At 36.8% G+C, this 27,062-nt stretch overlaps 1 protein-coding gene across 1 annotated transcript; it reads right to left on the bottom strand.

Annotated features, from left to right (window-relative positions):
- Positions 1-10,702: 10,702 nt before the first annotated feature.
- On the bottom strand, positions 10,703-11,725 carry LOC121424165 (putative nuclease HARBI1). Its single transcript, XM_041619774.1, has one exon. The coding sequence runs from the start codon at positions 11,723-11,725 to the stop codon at positions 10,703-10,705; it is 1,023 nt and encodes a 340-aa protein (XP_041475708.1).
- Between the last annotated feature and the right edge of the window lie 15,337 nt (positions 11,726-27,062).

Here is a 27,062-nt window from a genome sequence, read left to right as displayed (position 1 = left end):
GTAAAATCGCCAATACACTAATGCGCGCATGGAACAATCGAGGGTATGGTCTTACAAAAGTACACAAATGCATTCAAAATTATCAAATTCAATCATATATACAAATTCATTCTTATCTATCAATACATTCGTATGCATCAATACGTTAATATCTAAAAAAATGCAATCATATGCACCGATGCATTTATAATTGTCTACCAATGCATTCATATGAAACTGATACATTCATATCTTCTATAGTGCATTCGTTTCTCCCTTCGTATTCATATCTTCACATGCATTCACATTTACCGTAAGTCTAGCTAATAAGATATGGCTACAAACATGAAAGAATATATAATATACTTCGTAACATAAATATGAATTCAACGAAATAATGAAATGCGTTTGACCGAATTTGATGATGATGCTGATGATGCCCATCATTTGTATAGCGCCATATATCTGTCAGTGACATTCAAAGGCGCTTTTTTGGAATTGATAAATGAGCAAACATAAAATTTGAGTCATAATCAATACAATCCTAGCTACAAATTCATTCATATCTCCTTATGTATTCATATTATATTAATTAATTAATAATTTATCATTTAATTCATATCAAACAAAACATTCTTATCTACCAATGCGTTCATATCTACTAGTACATTCATACCAACAAATGCATTCATCTCTACCAATGCATTCATATCTTCCAATGCATGCATATCTACCAATGTATTTACCAACGCATTTAAGTGTTTACCTGAATTCAAATTCATGTGACGAGATGTTTAATATATCTATATTTTATAGGCAATATCTTCGGTAGATATGAATACATTGATGGATATGAAACTGGAAGATATAAATGCAGATGCATTTGTTTCAACCAATGCATTCATATCTACAGTAGATTTAGATATAAACGCAGTGAATGTTAAATATCTCTTCACGTGAATTAAAATTCTATACATTTTTATTTACCAATACATAAAAATATCTACCGATACATTCATATCTAACAATGCATTCACATCCTACCAATACATTCACATTCTACCAATACATTCATAGTGTATCAACCAATGCATTCATATCTACCAATGTAATCATATCAACCAATGCATTCATATCTACCAATGCATTCATATCTACCAATGTAATCATATCAACCAATGCATTCATATCTACCAATGCATTCATATCTACCAATGTAATCATATCAACCAATGCATTCATATCTACCAATGCATTCATATCTACCAATGTAATCATATCAACCAATGCATTCATATCTACCAATGTAATCATATCAACCAATGCATTCATATCTACCAATGTAATCATATCAACCAATGCATTCATATCTACCAATGCATTCATATCTACCAATGTAATCATATCAACCAATGCATTCATATCTACCAATGCATTCACATCCTACCAATACATTCATAGTGTATCAACCAATGCATTCATATCTACCAATGTAATTATATCAACCAATGCATTCATATCTACCAATGTAATCATATCTACCAATGCATTCATATCTACCAATGTAATCATATCAACCAATGCATTCATATCTACCAATGCATTCATATCTACCAATGTAATCATATCAACCAATGCATTCATATCTACCAATTAATTCATATCTACCGTTGATCAAGGTATAAGATAGAGCTATAACGCAGTGAATGTTTAATATCTCGTCACTTACTTTAATGCGCTTTTTTTTCCTCGCTCGCTGAAGGTTTTTTTTTTTAACTTTTGTTTCAGCCATATCTGGTCTACGACGACTACAAAGATAGTCGTTGTTGCAATGGGTGATAATGAGCTAATCCGCCTATGAAGGGTATTTTCTGCGATGATTATAGGCTGCATCGATTACTGATACCAATACATGAGATAATAATAATAGCTGGATTTATATAGCGTTTTTTGCCTGAGGATACAAAGCGTTTGCTATTATTATCCCGGCTTTAGCTCGAGCTACCATCAACGGCGCTCAGTGCATGCAAGGAATTAATCCTACCGGGTACCCATTCACCTCACCTGGGTCGAGTGTAGCACAGTGTGGATAAATTTCTTGCTGAAGGAAATTACGCTATGGCTAGGATCCGAACCCACGACGCACCCACACAATACAGCTACATTCTATATACATATCACACGAGACTCGATTCAAAAAAAATACAATATGATGTATCGCGTATTCATAAGGAGCTTTTCTTTATTACACTATTTCAATACCATCTATTGCTAAAGTTTTTGATGGAATTTTTGTGGAATGCATGCATATCGACCAGTTGCGTTACAGCAAAATTATACCAAAGCATACATTAATGAATTTATCGTAGGCCTGTGCCTATACTATAAAGTACGCCATTCACAATGTTTAGTATATAGAGTCATAATGTTCAAAATGTGCCTAAACAGCTACAACTTGTAGATAGATTGCATGGAATTATTCATTTAAAAAAATTGGGATTTCCTCCACGATTCCATCCGTCTAGTGGGATAGTTTGAATAACAGAACGAATGAATTCATAAGTCTATTTCTGGACGCATCTGTGATTGATTTTATTAAAATAAGTTGTATGATTGAGTTACGAGCACTTATTGAAACCCTTGCTTCATCATGGTTTTAAATGCTTTCCAGAAAGAAATATATAGCAACAAGCTGTTTTTTTATTTTCTTATGAAATCATGTTTTTATATATCACTACAGGTCTCGTTTGTATTAATAATATGTAATAAATGCATTTATATGTGTGATATCTCTCCGCATCATATACACGTATATCCAGAAAACCCAGTGAAATTCATAAACAACCAATTAGCTGTTTTATTCATAGCAAATTAAAGCCCCTCGATGCATGCGTGTAGTCTGATATTCCTAATGCCTCATTGGAAAAATCAGGTTGGCTCGTATTTCATTCCGTTCAACTATAGGTTTCATCTTGCAACCCACGACCCATCCCATCGTCCATGAGAATGATGATAATAGTACTTGGGGCTCCAGCTTGCATTCTCCGCACACCGTTAACCTACTTCGTCCTCCCCTTTTCGTCTCGCTTTAAGCATCTCTTTTGTATCGCAATTTCCTCTCTTTTCTCTGGGAGCCCTTTCATCGTGCCGCGTTTCGGTTGATGCGCCCATGTGATGTGCGCGTGAGGGAGGGTGTGTGTGTGGGTGGTGTGTATATAATTGTGAAATGAGAAATGCGGTTTTGAGTGTACAACGTAGATCGTGTGTGAGGAGTAATGTGGTGCAAGACGCACATGATATCACGGGCACGAGTGTTTAAAAATACTCCATATGGAAAAAAACAATGAAGGCGTAACCAAACCATGAGTGAACTCCCTTACCCCCCCCCCTCCCACACACACACATTGGTTTCTTTTTAACTCTGGTGCAAATTTGTGAACTATGGATAGCCAGTAGTGACACTTATTTCTGACAATTCAAGTTCAATTTATCAGCTAATTTGACACTGAATAATTCATAACTGACTGTGATAATTACTGAAATAGTTCTCTTCATCATTAAGCCTAGAGGAAATCGTCAAATAAAGTATTTTTTATTTCTATTTTCATTCAATGTGTCTGCAACGTTTCAGATGAAAAAAATATCAAAGAAAATACATAGTACATGACAAAATATCTTTTAAAAAATGGAAGAATAGAAGAGGGGCTGATGTCTAAGTTAAAATGATAATCTCATTCGTAACAAAGACAAAAATCACCCCTACACAGGAGCCGACTTAATCTGCAATTTTTAGTATAAAGAGATACCTGGATTACCAATACTAAAAGTGGAATCGTCTGTAATGCATCTTTCACTCAAGGTTTAATAATGATAATTGGTACAAATTTTGCAGACCGCCCAGTCGTTAGTTTCTTAAACACGCTTAATTCCCGTGTAATAAAACAAATTCGTGAAGCGGAGATTTTGCCCTTTGCATCTTTTACCGAGCAAATAACGAGGAGAACATTGTTAACCAGTCAAAGAACTTTATTCAACAATGCAATTCATATAAGATTACAATTTATTATAATCTCAATTATGTCAGCAGTGTCTTTATTGTCCTAATTATTACCTGCATGTAAACATTAAGTTTTTGAGTGGTCTTGGTAAAAAACTAATTGGCTTTAATCGTGTTAATTTTCATGAGTTTAATGCTTAGTTGAATGTGTCAATAACGGTAGTTGCTTTGTACCAATCCACAGGCAAAACGATTTCGTAGCCATAAACGAACGATTTACCAATACATGTATGTAGCAGTTTATAAATTACAATATTTGGATACAAATCAACAAACAATGCAAACTGGAGATAGAACATGAGGTTGTTTGATTGAAAAGAAATTGGAAATATTTTCAGGGGTTTTTTTTGAGACATAATACGCAAGTGAAGACAGACAATGGTCGTCTATAGACCGGTCTTTTAGCCCCTTTCATAATTGGTTGTGCGACTGCTTACAACCGTTGCGTTTGCATGTGTGCAATGTAACTTGTGACCAAAATGATCGCAAACGATAGTACGAACTATTGTGAAAGCCCCTGCTATACAGATGGCTCGATGTTTCATGTTTGCACTTTACACTGTGTAGAGTCGGTTTACTAACATTAGGGACATTTCCAGGCAATCTCCTCCAGACAATTACAGCTGTGTTTAATGAGAAAGGCGACATTGGGATACATAATACCAAATTGTTTACATGGATGAGTGGCGTGCGGTACCTTTAATGATCCTAATCACCAATTATCCGAGATGGATTATTTGACTTTCATTATCATTTTCTTCCAGACAATTTGTAGTCATCGCTTCCCATCCTCAGACTCAAACACTGGAAAAATACACGGTTTAACATTTAAAAGGGTTTTTTTTTTCAGAAAACATATTCAGATGTTCATTCAAGCGGGGCGTCCAACTTCAATGTGAAGTTTATCATTTAATTTTACTCTGGTATGTATTAAGAATATTAGATTAATCTTTTTAACACCAATTATACAATTTCATTTGATAGCAGTCAAATCAATTTAGCTTTAGCGAATTATATAAAATATGTATACAAATTCAAAGGGGAATGGATTATACAAACAATAGCAGGTGACAAAGCAGGCATTACCTGGAAACCTGATATTTTGTTGTAAAGAGAGCAGAGCCATCCAGTACACGACATAACCGATATGATGGGACAGGTTATAACAACAATTTGAGGAACTATGATTCAATTGAAGCAAAATGGCAATGTCAACATTTCCATTGAGCTGGTACAAAGTCGGATATTGTATACCTTAAATATCAACCCATTTCCTTTTCATCGAGACCGCAGAGGCTGCCCCCTCCCCCATGTGGCCTAGAGAAAATTGGGAGCATATGGGATTGTGGAGAAGAACATGCAAAGGGAGTGGTATATTTGTCATAGGATCTCGGAGGAATGGCATGAACGAATGCGACCGATTCTCGTGTGCCGATGTGTCGCCAACTGCTAAAGCCTCTTTGATCTATGACTATGTTCTACCCCCGTTTATGCGGATCGATTTGACGTCAATTGCTTAGTTATCACAATGTGAGGGACGGGAATTCTTCGCTGTTGGTCCGCAGACGATGAGACAACTACAAGTAATGGTCATACTAAACGTATTGTATATTATACACACTAGACTTAAACTGAAGTTTCGTTTAATTGTACAATCGATGGCATTTCAGTAACTCGCCTAGAAACTAGGCAGAACATCTTTTTCTTTGCTGGTATAACGCCAAGCTGGTTCAGAACCAATTACACTGGGAACATTTTACTCTTGAATTTAAGCTAATCAGACAAAATGGCCGACCTTATACAGGGTTCCCACAGAAATTTGAAAACAAAATTCCATGACTACATTGCTACTTCTCGTGATGTCCCTGGAGTTATGTATAATTTTGGATGTCACAAAACTGGGAAAAATCGAAATCATGAACACCAAGTATAATAGCAGAGTATGACGACAGAGTAAACACGACAAACTGGAAAGTTGCCCTAGCCAAGAAATAAATGCAGTTCCATGACTTTTCACAAATTTTCTAAATTATCTGATTTTCCATGACCACATTTTTTCCAGGCCATTGGGTCTCTTTAACAAAGTTGAGACAATGGCAGAGCGGAGATCATGAGTCCCATGTCCTGGCCACTAGACCACACAACCCATGCTTTTATGCCACAGACCTCATTGTCAAAGATTTTGACAACGATCTTTGTCAATAACCGACAACTGACTGCATTGAATTGTGGATTTGCATAGTTCTTGTGACTGCATCTGAGCTTTGTTGTCATTGCATTAATTTCCCAAAATTCCTTGATGGGAATCCTAACAACCAAGGGAGCATTTTAGGAAGGACTTGTCGGAGGATTAATCTGACAGAGTCTGTTTTATCCGACAGCGCTTCTCATCCAATCAAAATTAAGGAAAGCTGTCGGATCTGACAATTTGTTAAATGCTCCCAGGGTGCCTTTGATTAATATTCAGCTTTTAGCTTCCTCTAATTTTCACGTTTTTCTTTTGGCAACAGGTTTGAAGATGTCTTAACTTGTTATACCTTTGACACAAACAAGTCCTAGACCAATATATAAGGCTAGACTTACTACCAATTCTCCATGTTCATTTTATCAATATTCCATCATGGTCATGATCGTGATAGGTTTGGATACCAAACAACAATTTTCAATGTTGTTATTGATCCGAAACCTACCCAACAGTGCACCCTGAACAGGCCAGAATAATATTCCCATTGTGTTTTGAAATGAGACTGTAGATTTCTAATATATCCTCCAGAAATTACTCATATGTTATTGCGATAATGGGTGGATGTGCGTTTTGAAATCAAGATATTCTTGATTTCAAGAAAATATTCCTTCGTCCTTGGGGCATGAACATCAGAGGGTTAGCTGGATATCTTATATGATTGATACCCCTATCTGAAAGGGAAATCCTCTATACTTTGCTAGCAAGTCACTATTTCCTCTTCAGAAATGAAGAAAATTTGTCTTATATAATGTTGAATACTTTTTTTTATTGCAAGGGATTGTTGTGACTTTGCTTTTAAAGTGGAAGCGATATTACGATTCTTACGACTGAGAGCTGGAAAGTTGGCTCCACGGGGCCAAAATGTGAAAGAGAGACTAGTTACTCTTTGGAATATCAAACAAAATTTAAAAGTTCAATGAAAAAAAATCCAACATCATCAGGAGCCGTAAGGGTTCATATGTATTGCCAACGTGGACGTATCAATCCGCTACTGCCAGGACAGTACTCGGACTGAGATGTAAATATATTGTACGCTGTCAAGCACGAATAAAAAAGCTCAATAATCTTAGTTTTCTATGGGTAATTCATGAGGATTGTGGTCGGATCATACCGTAAGCTGCTTAGGGTACAGTAATACGACTTGGGGTCCCCGTAGACATGGAAATCCAGAAACTCACATGACACAGGATTCAAGGAGAAGAAGATCCGATGGAAAATAAAAACTTTCGGATTTGTGTAACAATATCCATCCGATGAAAAACGAAATCTTTTCACTACTTGACAATGCAGATCGGCCACGAAATTCTCGTCAAGGACTCGCAGGATTTGGCGATTGGAAACCGGGCACTATGCCGCATGGACACGGATTAATCCGTTTTGGCAGGTTTCCATTATAATCGATTAACGGTAGAATGATGGAAAACGAATGAAATCAGTGCTAACTTGTACCACAATCTATCTTTCAAACAAATACATCTCTCGATATCTCTGGTTGTCAACAAGCACACGTAAATATGATAAAGACCTTTTTTATTATCTGGATTAAATATGATGTCCGAGTCAGGGTTTTTTAAGGGTACGTAGCCATGATATTCTAGCATGGCGGATCGTTGTAAAAATTGGCATGGCGGTTAAAGGAATTTATCGTTTGAGAGACATTCGAATAAAGACCATGAAGACAGGAAAGGAGTCGATGAGATAAGGGTTAGGAATATTTCTCTCATTCACAAATGACTTTCATGCCCCAACTTACATGTTCATACTGTTTCCTACTTATACACGTATAATGATATATATTCATCACATTTTCTTATCTATATCCTATTAAAATAAAGTAATATTTTTCATGCATTCGCCTACTTTCGCACACATTGTTTTATTTTTTTTATTTAATTCTAATCCATTTGAATTGTACATATTCAAGATGGTCAAATAATCATTCAAAACTTTACGAAAAGAATCTTGAAAAAAAACCAAATGCATCTTAGAAGTGACCAATGATCAGATGATAAATGATCTAGCTGGAAGGTCTCTCATCATGACCATCCGAAGTTCGGCCCCGGAGTTAGGCAAGGATTTACAAATAATACTCCAGGCTATCCCAATGTCCATATCCCGCTTGAGACCAAAGTGGTGATCCATATTTTGCATGTTTAACCTCAATGTAGTAGCGAGCAATTCTCAGAAGATAATGAACAGTTGTCTCTTTCTTATGATTGAGCATTGCAATATGTCCGCCGGCATCCATTCCGAAGAACAGTCATTGGTTGGACTTAAAAGTTTGCAAACAATAAGCGTAACTTCATGCATAGGTACAATGTAAATTGTGATAAACAGGTCAAACTTCTAGAAGCAGGATTTCGGGATAGCTTTCTTCTTTTTTCTAAATCTGAATAATCAGCTTTTTTGTTGAATGTGTTCCAAAAGTGCAGGATGGCTGGTTTTCGATTACAAGATGTATCAGTCTACACGACGTATCGGCGCAAGGCCAAACTCTCAATCGTTTTCATAATACTTTAAATCCACAGAAACGTGACTAAAACCGAACTAAATCTTGAGCAACATTCTGTTTTGTCTGAGGGACAATTCTTTAACCAATATTAATCATTAACATATGCCAACTTCGGACTTATAGCACGATGAGGATTTTTATATATATATATAAATCGCAGTCAGGCGCCACATTACTTCTGCGTTCAATCATCGTCATTGGGGATAGCAACGGCCTGAAGGAGGAAAACCGCCATCGTGATGAAATAACAGGACATTTTGGCTTTATTTGAAGATGATCGCTCAGTTGGTGGATTAAAGTGACGGCAAACCTTGATATTCTAATCAGTGATCCTCGACTCAGAATTTATTTTTGCCACGCGCTGGATTCTTGGAAGAGAAGTCATCCCATCGTGATCATGGCAAATCTCTATCGCAAACTAAATTCTTCAGGCCTACACCTTGCCTTTCTCTTAAGTCTGTTTCCTTCTTACAAAAAATCACTCTTCCGATAAATCAATATCGGTGCATACGACTCAAATAAGCAAATTTGTGTTATACCAGTTTACAATTATTAATGGCAGAAAAGTTTTGAACCCTTTTTAGGGGGTTAATTGCTTTTAGTGTCAGCATTTTGCTGTTGGGGAAAGGTGTGGTATGTAGCAAAAATTATTTTGATTAATGATTTCTAGTTTTTTATCTCCTACTAGAAGCTTTAGTGGTGTAGGATCCATGCATCGACAAATTAGACCTCGTGCATGCTGACTTCACCGGCCCACCACGGACAATTCATATTTGATCTATCCTAATGATCATGATGAATTTAGTGGGGAAAAGCGCCATGATATTTAGATCTGATTATCGATCAGGACTAGAATCTAATGTCGAAATGAACCGAGTCATTTCGATTAACTCGGCATCATGCTTAGTTGCTAACCCCTTTCCGCAAGACACAGCCCCCAAGGCAAAGCAAAAAAATAAATAATGAAAATAACGTATTTATTTCAGAAATCAGATCAGCTGGGATCGATCGCATCCAGATTATTGCAGGAACTTATTGACAGCACAGGGGGAATATTCCTATTAATGCATAAAATGAAGTTAAAACGCAGTAAGGATATACTAGCAGCAAGAAAATCACCAGCTGGTTATGTTCTAGGTGAGCCTTAGTAATGGAAATGTATATCCATTCTTTTCGTTGTGTTCGTACTATTGATATCGTTCATATAATCCTCATATAAAATAATGGAAACGAATAAAATTCTAGATTATTTTCTTTACAGGTTATCTTTAAGTGAGGTTTAAGCTGAGAAAGGACACCCCCCCCCCTCTCAAAAAAAGGAAATGAAAAAATAATGAAGACAAATTACATTAAGCTTCATAATAATGATAATGAAATAAATAAAAATAAACAGATAAGGGGAAAAAATAAATAAGTTAATAAATTAATCATTTAATATAGAAGAATACAAATATCAATTTATGTTAAGGCCCGGTCCCACTGGGGGAAGTTGAATTACGCATGAATTGCGAATACAAATTTCGGTCATTCGTTGTCATCCGCATTAAATTTGGCAAAAAAAATAAAAATCCGCTTTAAAATTGCGGATACATAAAAGATGTACAGCGAACAAATTACGATTAAAAGCGGAAATATCACGAATAAAAACGAATTACCTTGCGAATGCCATTTTACGAGGGATATTGCTTGTAAAATTGTGGAATGTATTGCAGACATTGCGAAAATGTAACGAAAGTAATGCGGAAGTATAACACATGTATTGCGGACAAAAATAGGATGCTAAACGATTATTGCGGAAGTATTACGTATGCATAGAGAATGCAATGCGCACGTGGTGCGGAAACAACGGTCGCATTGCGAATGTGATACATTTGAATCGAGACCATATAAAAGAAGAGCACTCCACTCTTCAGCGTCGTGCTTGAACCTCCACTGTGTCAACAAGGTTTTGGCCCCTTCGCCATTCTCCAGGAACTATTTGTCCATTCTTCAGCTGCCGGTCCACAAGCCTGTTCTGTAGGACTGGGTAGCGGGTGCGCATTAGGTTGTGGAGCAGAATGCAAGTCTTCAGTATCAGCCTGACTGTGTCGGCATGGTGCTGCATGGTGGTGAGAAGGACTTGGAATCTATTCGCCATGATACCAAATGTGTTCTCGACGACTCTCCTGGCCCTCGACAGCCTGTAGTTGATACGCTCTTCCTTGGTCAGGGCCTTTGCACTGTATGGCTTCATTAGGTATGTTCTCCGAGAGAAAGCATCGTCGCCCACAATGAAGTATGGGACATCTTGGTTGCCATTGGGTAAGGGATCTGGATTTGGCCAACCCATAATGCCGCCGTTCTCGAGACCTTGCTTCAGCTCACTTTGGTTGTATATTTGAGCATCTGATGCGGAACCGTTTCCTGATACGTCAGCCCAAAGAACCTTGTAGTCAGAACTGACCAGGGCAACTAAAATGATACTGAAAAAGCCCTTGTAGTTGTAATATTCCGAGCCTGAGTTTGGGGGAGCTTTGCATGCCACATGCTTGCCATCAATCGCGCCGATTGTGTGAGGAAAGTTCCACCTCTGCAACCAGTCATTGGCAATTTCACGCCATTCTTCATCGTTGGTAGGGCAAGTCATCTGTTCATCAAGGTACTCTTCTGATATGGCTGTACATACTTCTCTGACAACTTTGCTGATTGTGTTGTGAGGGACCCTCCAACCGTACTGCATGTCCCTGTATTTTGAACCAGAGGCAAGATGGCGTAGGGTTATGGCCACTTTGAGTCCAGGCTCTAAGTTCGCTCTGAAGTTGGTCTGTGTCTTGAGCAGTCGAGGAGTGAGCCGGTAAACCAGTTCGTCAAACATGTCTGGGGGCATTCTCATAAAGTTCTGGAAGGCACGTGGATCTTCGTTACGCAGCTCCACCATCAATCTATCGTACATGCCCAGATCTAGTCTTCTGCCAATCCAAGGTCTCACCCAGACAGCTCTTTGATTTCTCCTTCGCTTTCTTTTCCGTATTTGGATCAAACGTTGAACTTGGAAGAGAAGATTGTTATGTTGTTGGATGGCTGCAACTATCAAATGTCCGTGATGATCCATGGCAACATCCTATATTCTACACAACTGTTCTTAAAATGACGGTCAAATTTCATTTTCTGTTACATTTATATAGTAATCTGGGTTTACGATGAATGTTTGCTGTGTACTCGCAAATTGTTCGCGAAACAGTCGTAATACAAACGCACTATTCGTGACCAGTCTGTAAGCATTCTTTATAAATTATTATAGCTTGGTATAAAGTCGTATTAGACACGCTATGCATTCGTTTCGCATTCTATCCCAGTCCGCTACTTATCCGCAATCCCATGTCCGTTGCGGATATCACAGGATAACTGCGAAAATTCAGCGCATACATTGAGTATGCATTGCGTATGCATTGCGCATATAAACCGGATGATTTCCGCTCCCAGGAGTTTTGGGCAGCCCAAAACTCCTGGGAACGGAAAAATGTGCCTTTGCGGATGATTACGGACATGTGCGGAAAATAACCGTCTTAAAACAGCATACTTTACGAATATTGCGGATGTTTAGCGTCTGTAATCAAATTTTATCCGCAATTTATGCGCAATCCCTCCTAAATGTCACTGGGACCGGGCCTTAATGCACTGCCTTTGCTACAACTAGAACAGAGTTGTTTTGTTTCACCACCAGCCAACTCGATTGCTCACTCCTGAAGTCGAATTTTACTAGGTGTTTACTGCGCAGAAGAGAGAGAGAGAGTTATGTGGGTAGGGAAGGGGAGGGAGAAAGACAGAGAAGAAGAAGTGAGAGGAGAAAGAGAGTGAGAACAAAGAAAGAGAGAGATGTAGAGGGAAAGAGGAGGTGAAAGGGAGATCTTAGAATGATAGGTCATTGTACATTCTGGGCAGTGATGCCTATTTTGTTCGCCAATCAAATCAAAGTCAAACCAAATAGATACTGACAACTGCATGGTAAAATCAAGGGAACAGTGGAAAAGCATGCAGAATAACATCTCAACAACTAAATAGAAAGCGGGGGAACCTCTGAAAGTATTAATAATAATGATAAAAATGATAATTACATTGACAGAAAATTATTTGATTTTAGTGTACTTCGTCTCATCATTGTGAAAATTAAGAATGCACACGATATTGGGTTTACTCTGTTACTGCTTCATGTACCTCCTAAAGCATAGAATGCAAAGAAATAAACAGATTTTCAAGATTTTGAGGTATAATTGGAACATTATTGGGTGGCGTCAGCTTTATTACCCTATAACATTTGCATTCAGTGCACCTAAATTGATCTTCTTGAATGTTTTACGTATAGGACTGGTTTTGTCTTGATCTCTGCAATATCCGGTTCTCTCTCTTTAGAATATTCGAAATTTCTTGAAAAAAGTTTCTTTGATTTGGCTGAGATCATTTCATTTCTATAATTTGATTGGAAATCAACGCATTTTCTTTTTTTTTTTTCTTGCCTCGTGTTCCAATGGACCAAAGAGGGAAATATGCTGACTATTTCATTTCATTCATGTGCGGCAAAGTAAGAAAGTCACATGTAGATCAAGTTTGATACAGAAAAGTTCTTGAAACAAGTGAGGCGTACGTTGTTGTTGTTTTCAAGTCAGTATTATATCAATGCTCTTTCCTTTTTCCTGTATCAAATCATACTTTTTACAAAAAATATGGTAAAAGAGAAATGCGATACAAGAGAATAAACAAAAGGAGTGCACTGAATGACACAAAAATTGCATTATTCATCCTTATGTAGTATAACAAAACCTCATATGAGTATGACCAGCTAAAGTACGCTTCAATGGTTTTAATTAATCTTTATTTATTATGTCGCTACGGACTGTGCTTACGGTGTTATAGCACCTATTACACGATGACGTCTGTTCACGATAGTTTAATAATTCCTTTGATTCTTCGTTCTCACAATGGCCATAATCATATTTATTCCATGCACACGCTTCTGCGAACAATTTTTTCCATGATCTTTCCATCTTTCTGTGTTTCGCAGTCTTTCGTAATCTTACAAGAGCTTTAATTCGTTGAGAAGGGTGTGATGTTCGTCAAAACTTTGCTTTCTTGGAAGGAATCAATATGATATGAATCAATTCTTGCTTGTATAATATTTCGCTCTCCTGCTCTCATTATTCGCTCCTGTGCTCTTTCAAATTCAATCAATTATCTAGCCTGCCAGGTTGCGCTGTCATTAAAGTTAACTGACTCTCATTCTTTTTTTTTCTCTCTCTCTCTCTATCTATCAACATGATCAGCTTTCCCATAACCATGTATACTCGGAATATTACTTCGATTTGACCTATTGTACACTATTGATATAATTGAAAATACATCCTATTTGCGTTCTTCCCTCAACTATCACCACCCTCTCCCCTCCCTCTCCTTCTCTCTCTCTCTCCCTCTCTCTCTCTTTCTCATTCTTAAATAATCCTTTATACAGTCCATCCTTTTTCTCGATCTCATCGCTAACTAGATGAGTAGTCAACAGATTGATTTGTCCGGATATTTATTGGTAGGCCATGCTTGATGGAGTGTTGTCTCTGGCACGGTTGGCCGCGCGCTCGTTAACACACCACGGTGCGTCTCCCAAGAAATCGGGCGTAAGTCCGATTTCTCCGCCAGGATCAGCCAAGACAGGCGCTTTACAATACAATTCTACCGGAGCAGGTGCGACAAGCCAATTCTAAACAAACATGCAAGATGTCAGGGGCGTCTTGCTGTTTTGTTACTGCTTCCTTTGAAAATCCCGGAAAAAATACGACCAAGGGAACACTCAAGAAGTCGGGGTGCGTACCAAGGCTGTTATGTGTCAAGGAAAAAGTGGGAGAGATTTTATCAAAGAGTAAGTTATAGAGATACAGAAACACCTTTTTTAAAGCTGTAGTGATATAATTTCACTCCGCTGCTCTATCAATATTAATCGGCAATAATGAAATTATTCTCCAAGAAAACCTACAAAGAATTATATCCACCTGGAACAAGTGATCATCACAGATTTCATGTCAAAAGAGTAAAATTCAGTCAATAACAAATGAAAGTCTCCCTTACGTTTTTTTTTATTATTTACTCCCTCCACGGAATGAATTATTCACTCGCTTTTCTCTGACCTTGGTAGTGGCTTCAAGGGTTACCCAAATTGAAGTAAATCCAAAGTGAACAAACATTTTCACATATTTAATTTAAAAAAGTGTGGAATTCATTCCGCAACAGGTAAAAGTCTCTCTTATTCTTTTGAAATTTTCACTCGAGTTTGTTTATTTATTAAACTGTTTTTATTACCTACGGTGAGTCTGGATTTCTACTAATGAACATAAAATATTCGGCTGATAAACCTCAAGGGTTGTACAACCTGCCAGTTTGGAGACCATATTGAGAATTAAAATGGATATCTATTTTGACCCCCCCCCCCCCTTCCCGCCACTTCCTACAGGTCCTACAAAGATCTTTGCATTTCCACTGACATTGCGGGCAGTCGATCATGAAAATCATCGATATGCTTCGGAGAGTGATTCGATCCTGACCAGAATTTAGATTACATCATCTACAGTAGGCCACATTTTCGACAGTGATCTGTAAGAATTCAACGGATTTACAATTTAAAATCCCGGGGGTGTTTCACAAAGATTTAAATATGACTTACAGTCGCCCTCAAATGTCACTTGGTGTGCCGAATAGAAGGCATCAACGCAATGGTCAAATTATGCTAATGACAACTCGTGGTACTGCGTGCTAATTTTAATCCATAAGATTTAGCGTTGCGTTTGCGTCAGTGTGCGTCAGCACTAAGCATGATGTAAATCACACTATCAATTTTTTGTGAACCAACCCCTGACCATCTACAACTAATAACTAGTAACGCACATTTTCGACAATTTTCTGTCCAAGGAATGTTTAGTTGAACGTTCCGGACCCCCTTTTATGTCTAAAATCACCTACGAGGGAAAACGTCAATGAATTTTAATTGTCGTAGATGATGGCTTTAATGTTGTAGCGTGAATAATTGCCATGGTTTTTTTTAGCAACATAAAAGTATAAATTATAGACCCACAAGTGTATTGGTGAATGAAATACATACACTGCAAGTAAATATTCCCAATATCTTCTGTATTCACCTCAACTGAGCACGACTGAGTGCCCTACCTCTTTAGTGTTTTATGTAATACTAAACTTTATATATTCCAAAAGTGCAATATCGCAAAAACAGAGTACAATGTAACGAACCCCATAATCCGACAGGAAGGGAATCTATAGCCAGATCAATATCGATGCCTTGATCGTAGTGAAAAGTTTCATACACACATTTCGAGCTCTTAAGTGCGAATATAAGAGGAAAATCGCCTTACCTGACAGAAAACACTATCACACACACCCCCATGATTACAACAATGTTTTTTGTGCTAGACAAATAAGTGATAATGATAGGTGATAATGATTATGTTGGTTTTCGTATTCTAAGGTGTTCATTATAAACTAGTTGAGACAGGGAATTGAAGGCTTAGAAGGGAATGTACTGGGCATATCTAATCAAAATGGTGTGTAGCATTGAAGCACGGATAATGAATGAAATGAATATTCAGACTTCATTCGTAAAACAATGCTCACTTCCGCAACTTAATATATCTCAACACATGCATGTTATAGGTCTATTATTAAAGATAACATGAACACGAAAACAATTCAGTTGGTGTGTCTAAGTAACTAACGTCCAATCATTTGGTATAGAAACAGAGACGCCCTCTCTCGTTTGCAGCAGTAAGGTTCCTGAGAATCGTCATTAAAGTAATCATGTGTTTGCTACTTTTAGATGTTGTGCATACTAGTGGTATGTTGGTAGCGTGAAAAGGTCGGCATGCACACAATACATAACGGTTTACGCTTAAATAAACTGTTTGAAAGACTGCACGGATTCAAATTGAAAGTCGATTCCATTCCCCAAATAAGTTAAGCCGAATTAACATAATAGAATGAAAGAATAAGTCGTCAGAGTCGGAGAATTCGAAAGTATTAAACCGCATTTGCACTTTTGCTTTGTTCATGAAACTGGAAAGTCGCAAGATGCAAAGAAACTGTAAAAAGCTTATACCGTCGTTTCTTCTTTTCATTTGGTATTTACATGTATTTCAGAAGGATTTTGGTCGTCTCTTATAAAATGAACATTGAATTATCAGGGAAGAGCATGCATCATATTTACTAACTCTCTAATATGTATACTCTAGCATACATATTTTTCTACCACATCCACAGTAAAGTGAAATATTTTGGACACTAAAGCATCGAATAGAAAATAGAATCAGAAAAGCATTAATAACCGATATGTAATCCGTTTATTACAGGAGCACTCTCTCTCTCTCTCTAATGTAAATATATATGTGTATATTATATATATATATATATACATATATACATTGCGTCCCAGAAAAAGGGTGGTCGTAATGTCCTTTTTTCGTCAAAGGCAAATTGATTATGATATTTTATTTACATCATACAATTCAATTATTCCTCAATATCTTGATTCTGAATATGAAACGAACACTTCACGCATTAATGAGCAAGTCAAAATAAGGTTGCGCAGAAAAAAAACGGTTTGAAAAAAACAGTTCGTTATACGACGACCGTGCTTATTCAACGAATGGCTCATTGACATTTTTTTTGTATTCTTTATTAGGTTTCCCTCACTGATCCTTTAAAGGAGAGTGGATTCAGATCCACATGACGGTTTCTGCGAAAATCGTTTCTGATATGCCTCAATATTTATTATTTGTAATTTGCCATGCGTGAACGATTTGCCAGGCTGTTGGTCTGAGATTAAAGATGAGTTTCCACTCTTAACAAAGTATCAAATTAATAGTAAACACCTATCTAAAAAATTGTGGAATCTACCGCTGAAAACGCATTTCCTTTTCAGTGGGACGGAAAGTGCAACCTCATACGATCACTGCGAATAATCTACGATCAATAACACGGTTTTAATCTTGGTGCGAATGGAGAAAGTGTGAACTAGATATCATATATGATACCATAGACCTACAAGAGATCCCCTCCCTTCTCTTTCCGTCTCTGCCTCTCTCTTTCTCTCTGTGAAAATGATGACAATAAACAGAACATCACGATTGGTTCACCTTTACATGTTCGAAATCGAATTCATTGTATTTTCGCGGTGGTTTGGGCATTTTCATGGTCGTTCTGGTGCCGGCAATCAAAGTTTTATAGTTGATTTAATTACCACGATTCAGGGAACGTGTAATGAAATCATGTCCTCTCATTCAAAGATATGCTTCCATGCAAGGATATTCATGAACATCCCAAGCTAGGGTATGTGCTACATTTCGCTGCACTTCATGTTTTATTTGAATAGTCTTTTTTTTCAAGGGGTGCGTCTGTCATTGTGTTGGGGGAAATCTTCTTTGGACTGAAGTGCATCGGTGGCGTGTGAAAAAAAAGGTTTAGAAGGAACACATAAACCCAAATGTCACTATAACATGTAAATGTCAAACCAGAAATTCATGACACAGTCACCCTTGTCGCTCAAAACTCTTTACTAATATTCCACCCCCCCCCCTCCGTTAGTATGAGTGTGTTGGCACAGTAAAGATACATACTTTTGTAACATGTTCGTGAGAAATGACAAATATGCACGCAAACAAAGTTGTCACGGTTTAATTCTATACTTTAGATATTTTATCTTTAAATCTATACTCTAAAGTAAATTAATTATTAAACATATCTCCCATCCTCCAAAACTCCTTCACCCCGGTCATCCAACATCCCTCCTATTCCTCCCTTCAATCTCCCTCTATCTCTCTCTCTCTCTCTCTCTCTCTCTCTCTCTCTCTCTCTCACACACACACACAACCTCCCCCTCTCTTACACACTCCCAAACACACACACCCTCTCTCTTTTTCTTCCTCTTCTCTCTCTCTCTCTGTATTAACACCAAACGACCACTACTCTGTAGCCATGGTAGTTAGGGCAAGTAAAGATGCTTCACTTCGACCCAATCATCTTTATATTGCGCTAGTATACAATGCAATACCTACAGCTGATTTTTTACGGCAGATGTTCCAGTAATCCAATATTAACTACCGTGCAAACAGCATCAAACCTGCCATATTCTATTAAAAGAAAACTATAACAACTTATGTGTCGATATGAAGGCTTGGTTAGACACAGGAGTCTTTATACATGTAGAGTCGATCGTTTTGCACTAAAGAACTTAATAGAGGACGTTGTTATCATATTTGGAGATTGATAAATTGATAATACTTTCCCGCCTAGTATATCAACCACCGCATATATCCTTTTACGTTTGCCCTGGAGATTATAACATGATTATCAAGCCAATTTTTCTGTACGCAAAGTATGAAAGAGCAAGTGTGAGCATCAGATTGCAAGAGTTAGATAGATACCTATAGCTGTCGTAATTGCATGACGGTTGCATATACCATATGATAACCATGAAAATATTAAAATGCAGGAGTTGAAACCTACACAAATGATCTAAGCGACGTCGTCTTTTGTATATCAATACCATGTTTTTCAGTAAATCCATATTGTTTCGAATTCTTTGGATTTTGTTGGATTTTTCATTGTACTGATTTTTTTTCGAAGAACAAAATGATGAAATCACAACTTCAGCATTGCTAGATTTTACTCAATTTTAATTCATTCTTTATAGTACGACGTATCCGTGCATCCCTAGTGTCGTATTTAACATGTCTAAAGGGAGAAAACATTGTTTTGAGTAATGGTATATTTGATTTTCTCTGCCAGTAAAAGGAATAGGAATACCTCCAATCCTTTAAGAATGGACGCCAACTACCCAATTTTCCTGAAGGGATACATTGCAGACTATATAGGGGTTATATAGCAAAGCCAAATGAAATAGTGAATTGTTTCCAAGCATCAAACATGACAAATAAAATTCCATATTTGATGAACCGAGCTTTGTGAAATATATGTTGAAAACACAATGACGTCAGGCTAAGCTAGCAAGTATGACATGACGGATAAGCTAAATTTATTTCTTAAATTACATTTAAAGACGGCGGCGATATAGGACAATTGAACAATCAAGATTACTATAGTTATTCTTGACAACATTCGTTATATGTCATATGTATCGCCTCATGTGACCAGCCAAAGGCATGTCAAAACAAACAAGTCGCCAGGTAAGGTTCTCTATTTATAGGCGAAATATTGATTTGCCTTCAAAAGCCCCCAAAAAATATGAAAGAAAAAATAGCTTATCCAGAGGAGTGTTTTTTTTTCTTCTGCATAATAGCAAAATTTGAAGTTGTGAAATCAAATGAAAGACGAGATACATGTACAAGCGTTTTTTACACCACTTTATTTTCGAGACTTCAGTACTTCAAAATACACAGTGTCCACATTTCATGCTTGAGTGACATTTCCACCCCCCCCCCCCAAAAAAAATGCAAACCAGTGGCGTACCCAGGATTTCTCAAAGGGGGACAAATTTGTCCGCCAAAAATTTGACAAGCAAAAAAGGGGGGGGGGGTCTTCAACCACAAATAAAGGATTTCGTATCAGAAAAAAAAATGACAGGCAAAAAAAGGAGGGGCTTCAAGTTCAAAAGAGGTGGCTCGTCAGGGATCAGTTGTGACTCGTCAGGGGGGGGCAGTCTGCCCCCTGCCCCTCCCCCCTTAGGTACGCTAGTGCAGCAAACCTTATTCTTTTAAGAACTTTTCTTGAAGGGCCTTAATAAAATCATTAAGTGCTTCTGTGGATTACTTTTGATAAATTTTGACAAGTCAAATGTCATTTTTAAAGCCAAGGATGTGCGTTTTCGAGCTCAATAAAATCTGGACATTTATTTTGAATTTTTTTTTTTTTTGGGGGGACAAGTCACATATATTGTTGTACAATATCATTCTTTGGGAGACATGGTCCATGTCCTTAATCCTGAAACTTGACAAATGATGGCAATATTTTTTAGATTAGGATTAGACTACACTACAGTGAAGGTCAATTGATAATCTTTTTAACAACAAAATAAATGACCGCTTGATAGTGCCTGATAAGATTCAGTAATTCAGTAGTGTAAATCGCATATTCACGTAGTCTACAGTGCACTGGTGAGGTATACAGTGCGTCAAAAATATGAACTTTTAATTTGGCTGGAAACTAAAGAATATATCACAATATGGCGTGGGGCTTACATATATGGAAAGCCAAGAAAGTCAACTTTCAAATAACACCAAAAATGTTTGAGTGAGCACTCTCTGCCTAAATAAAGGGTATGATAATTATGCTGGGCGCTGGGAAGAATTAGGCGAGCCCTTCGGAACTTTCAGAGTTGAAGGTGTTAATGATGAATTGATAATCAATTATCACCAATTTTGGTTTCATGAGGAAATTCCGAATTGAGTTACTAAATTGAAATAAATATAAGTGTCGCATCTTATCTGTAGTTTTTTTTTTGAGACGCACTAAATATTGCTACATGAAAATACAAGAAACCTCCACCATTTGAAATGTACATGGAATTACAAAAACCTCCAGCATATGAAATGTACATGGAATTACAAGAAACCGGCACCATTTGAAATTTCTATCCTTTAAATCTGTCCGGGTATCTCAAGGCAGTGTTGGCAAGGCTAGTTGAATGTCTTTCTTTCGTCTTCGGGTTCTTATAAATATTTTCCTTCCCCGTTTTCCTTCCCCTCAACTCAATTTATTTCTCATTCTCGGCAAGGATGCAATTGAAGACAATCGCCTCTTACTAGCCTTTTGTGCCGATGTAATTTTAAGCAGCGGCTAGAAGGCAGCCGCGAAGTCCATCGCCTGGCATCATACTCTTTGGCTCTGCTAACACGCCTCGTGCGATTTCATTTGCGGCTTCGCCATTAACCTTTAGAAAGCAACATAAACAACGATCCGTCCATCGCTATCTCCTGGTCTGTTGGCGAGAAAAAAAAATAAGTCGCCGCTAGACGCACCCATGAATTTCTATCTAAGTCAAGACAGAAAAACGAGGGGATGAGAGAGTAGAATATTGAAGACATAAGCAGTCTTGTCCGATTTAAACTTCCCATTCTGTGCTGAATCTTGTTTCAAGCATGCAAGTGCCTGTATTTTATACACGAAAAATGTATACTTTAATTAGAATATGTATAAATTCTTATGTATTTGGATCTCATTATCGACATAAACAACGATAAATGTTCATGACTTTACGGTTTGTTTTAATCAAGTTCCCCATCTCCCATTTCATGTCCAAGAAGAGTTCACCATGACTTTGTGAATGTCAGAAAATTGAAGCGGGGGCACCACGCAGATGAACACTTAGAATTCACATCATGCTATTTATAGAGTGATATGAAAACGATACTCCCTAGATTTCCAACTGTTTGTTATTGCTGTTAACGGGGCAGCAACCGCAATAAAATACAGATCAATTTAGTGAGAATCACTACGATCCAATCACTACAGAGGAGGCACCATTACTCTATGCCCAAGCACAAGAACAAAAAAGAACGAGAAGGAAACAGTCATCACACGCGGCGTTATCCCCTTTCAAACTTAAAGTAGGCTTCTATCGCCAAACGATTTTGTCCCAATAATCTAACTGCGTGCTCCTATAAGATGTTTAGAGTGTTATCGCATCTTTGCAGGTAATATATCTCGAGGGAGGGGGGGGTCAAAACTGTAAAAGGGCGTTAACCGTTTGTTCAAAATGGGGGCGTAAACGACCTTCTGCTTCTGATAAACTCCATGCCAGTATGTACACATCTACTATAGATTACAGTGCGGTTGGCGTGGAAAATAAGACCGACTCTTCATGGCGAGAAGCTTTTAAATCATGTTCTAGCACTTTTATTCAAAACAAATGTGTTAGGACATCGGCTTCAATGTACAGCAACGATATATCTTTAACATTATATAAACATTTAGTTACTTCCTGATCTATATTCATTAAATAGATAACTTATGTATTATGTTTCATTATATTGCGTTATGCTATACCTTCTCTTTGTTGAATTTTAATTCGTCATTTCTCTCTGTATATAAATGTATATCTGCAATTGGAAATCTTTGGAAAATGTATTGATGCATTACTGATGTATACGACATACAGTTATGAATATGTTTGTTTATGTCATGTTCATACCAAATGAATGAAGTTTGTTAATAAATTCAAAATTCTCATTCAATCTAGGTTTCTGATGAAGCCCTGTTTATTGTCGAAGTAAGTAATGAGATTTTAGAGATGAACTATGAAGTGTATTATGTTGAGACTTCATACGGTTATAGTGTACACGTCTTCCACTTTCAATCAATTCCTTAAGAATATTAATGAACGAATTATTCATATATTCATTTTATTTATTTATACATTCATTTATTTACTTATTCATTTATTTATGGAGAAACTAAAATTTTTGACAGCCATGCATCTAAATTTGAGATAACACTTCACAGACACAAGGTAAACCAAATGAAAATAATAACCTACAAAGATTTTATGAAAATTGCATTTTATTATTCATAACCGTTTTGAAAATTGGAAAGTTCATATTACACAGGAAGTATCATTAAAACGATCCCGTACCTGTGCCCAAAGTAGAAATATGTCGAATAATCGGATATGTGATATTCATAAATAGATTTGAATGCTAAATCAGCCACAAAAAGATGTACAATGTGTAGGTTTTGCAATTAAGTGGTTATGGAGGTGAAAAAAAATTATATATCCCCACTCGAAATGTATTGTAATTCTGTACCGGCATCGCGTCATTTGTGGTGGTGTGGCTAATTATTTCCGTGTAATAAAAATTACCATAGCCACGTCAGCAGACGGTGCATGGTATTGGCAGAATCTTAACGGGGGAAACGTGCATCGATCGAATAATTAGAGACGCTCCTGTGTTGTAATTATTGCCCAATTACTGGTCCCGTCAAACAACGCATTGCTTTGGCATCTTTAATGAATGTTTGCCCTCCCTACGGCATCAAATCTTCCATGTCTACTCTTAAGCGCTTGGTTTCGATACATTCACGAGAAGAAATATTCGGGTCGGACAGGTAATACTCCCTCATCGACTCTGCCACTGTAATAGCGTTCGTAAAAGAATATAACGAACGACCTTGCCTGGAGGGGAAATACATGTACGATGGAAATTCTGACTAGAAAATTCCAGGTGAAAATAACACAGGTTGGGGAAAAATCACATCAAAGCATACCGAAACGTGTTTTATGGTATCGTGGATGGTACAAATGACGCAAACTATCGGAAACATGCTAAGTAAATTTTACCAGGTCAACATAACTGAATTGACCAAGCACGTGTGTCATTTCTATTTTTCTTGTTGATTTCTTTTTTTTTATTAAACTATTATGGGGATCGCCGCATAAAAAAACATTGTATGCATCAATATGACTTTCTGCGGGTTTGAAAAAATTACTCTTTTTTACCTTAATTGAATAGAGGAAATTTTCAAAAGTTTCTTTCGCATTTATGTTAAGCTGAATGCTGGCAAATAAAAGCTATGAAGTTGTTGTTTTGATTTTGTTTCTGTTTTTTTTATTGGGCTATGTGATGAAAAATCACTGTGTTTTAGGCTAAACAACTCATTGACGGAAAACAAAAGTATCAAAATATGCTTACATGTACATTGAGCAGAATCCGCATAAACATTTATTAAATATTGACTTGCCTGAGGGGAACATCAAATGATTTATTTCGATTGGTCTAATGCCAATTCGTCAAATTGCCATAATAATCATAATCATTTCAATAATATCAATAACTCGTTTTTATAGTTCTTGTTCTATGTCTCTCTTTTTCCCTTTCTTCACCTGCTCGATACGACATGATTTATGTTCATATTTTGAACATTTTTTGGCAAGTATTTTAAAGGTATTATTTAACTTTGTGAGCAGCCAATTAAAAAAAAAACATGCAATAGAACTATAAAATAACCCTGAAAAAAACCATTATTAGGAATGAAAAGCTGAATGTACAAGGAAAACCCAATTTTGTAATTACGTGTCTCAAAGACGCTTAAATAGAACACATAAGTGTATAGGATAAAATTAAGATGGTGTTTCCGATCACTTTATATTTCACTTTTTGAAGCACTAAAACTGATTTCCGGACGCGATTTTTTCTGGGCTACATTTTTGTAACATATCACACACACAGGTGACAAGTGTGACCTTCTAGCTCAGATTTTTGTTAAAATCAAATCAATGTTAGCCAATCACTTTAACATAGAGCACAATGCTGTGTACACAAATATCATTTTGCATTTTAAATTTACATTAATGAAAACCAATAAACATAAAAACCTCACATTCATTAGTAATCATGCGTAAAATAAAATACACATAGTACACGCCAGTGGCAGTATCGCTAACAGGCTTAAAATACCATAAGCCTTACGTGAAGTCATTCTATGGTTGTTTTTTATTAGACAACATGTCTCTTGCTAAAGTTAATTTAGCTCTCGAATATCGACATAAATCCAATCGTATAGATCCCATTCCCTTCCAATTCGGACTTCATTATCTCAAATTACCCACAATAAGATTTAGAGTATTGACATTTCAGTTCGGTGTATCCGACTGGTGTGTATGTGAATACACATTCGTGGATGATTTTGGACGAGGGCTTGAAGTTTGTGGGAATTAAGCAGATAACATTCATTTCGTGTTCCAATCACGTGACTACCGGTTGGCCCCCTTTTTCATCACCTCAATGTATTCAATCATTTCGAAATATACGATTCCTACTGGCGTTAATACTTGCCTTTAGCATTCAAGAAGCATATCTATTGACATTTTCTCTGAGGATGGAGCAACGGAAGACAAAATATATAGAAAGAGCACATGACATGAATATTTTATTCTATATAAAGTTATGCTTCAATACATTAATTAATATTTTAAGAGGTAATATGACAATTTTAGCTACTTTGGAATTCTTATTCTTTGGAGTAATGATACAAACTAATTCAAACTGTTTTTCTACACTTACAGCCTACTAAGCAACCACGATAACTATTTCATTATGATATCTATATATTTTTACAAGCAAGTATTTATTATTTATGCTCATTACTGGGAATCATTTCCTTGCTTTTTTAATTAGATTCACACGAAATCCTATACGCAACATAATCCTACTAGTAGTATTATCAATTTTTATGTTTGCTTCAATTTGCTCTGGCACTTGGCATCATCGAATTGAATGCGACCAATGCTGTCTTGTTATTCAATTTGTCACGCGGCTGCATAGGAATTACAGCATGCACAATATGATAGTAATGTTCATTCTACATGGATAATAAAACATGAATGTCTTTCCATCAAGTCCAACGTCGTGACTGAATACAAATCCCGGGTAGATTACTCGAATTCCCTTACTGCACGCAATTTAGGATGGTATCCACCCTTGCCAACCAACCAATCCTCATCATCTTTTGCAATCTTTAATTGCGCTCGTCCCAGTCGGGATTAGTCGTAGATGAAATGATTTATTTTCACATAGTGGCTATATGTCGGGACAAACAACCATGCCCAATAACAAGAAAGGTATTTAATGATGTATTGTTATTTGAGAAAACTAGATCGTCAGTTTTCGAATGACGTATAGTCAAGCTTATAGCCAGGTCTTTAACCGGTATCAGCATTTCAAATCCAATCAAATTTCATATTTGCTTTTGGGAAATTTGATCTATTTTTGGAGTGCAGTTGCTTGTTGAAACAATTAGTCGAAACATAACCTTTGCATCGGAACCCTACTTTTTTTATCAAAATAGATGGATTGTAATGATTGTGCTATGCTATCAGTTATCATTTGAGAAAGAAATTTATCCGGGCTCTGTATTTTCCAAATTATTTTATTTCTTTCACCTCCCTTTCTTCAATGTGTTGGGTTTTTATTGATTGACTCTTTGACTGCTTTTCTTCCATTTATTTTTGCAATATCTGATATGAATTTCATTGATTCTTTACTCAAGAGATGTTTTGAGTTTAAATGGTTTGTATTTTATAGCAGTCGTACAAAAGGATTCTTCCAGGAAATATGTATGTTACACTACGTTGACTCCATCTTGCTAAACAACGTTGGTAGCTAGATAATGTGATTTATCTCTTACAATCGCGACTTTTTGCAATTGCAAAGGGGACGGATTCTATAACACAGTAAATGTATTGAAAATGCCCATCAAACACAATGGACAGCTAAGAGAGGTCTTTGACA

This window comes from Lytechinus variegatus, chromosome 11 (assembly GCF_018143015.1).
Source record: "Lytechinus variegatus isolate NC3 chromosome 11, Lvar_3.0, whole genome shotgun sequence".
Classification (NCBI taxonomy): domain Eukaryota; kingdom Metazoa; phylum Echinodermata; class Echinoidea; order Temnopleuroida; family Toxopneustidae; genus Lytechinus; species Lytechinus variegatus.
This window is presented reverse-complemented; position numbering and strand designations above follow the sequence as displayed.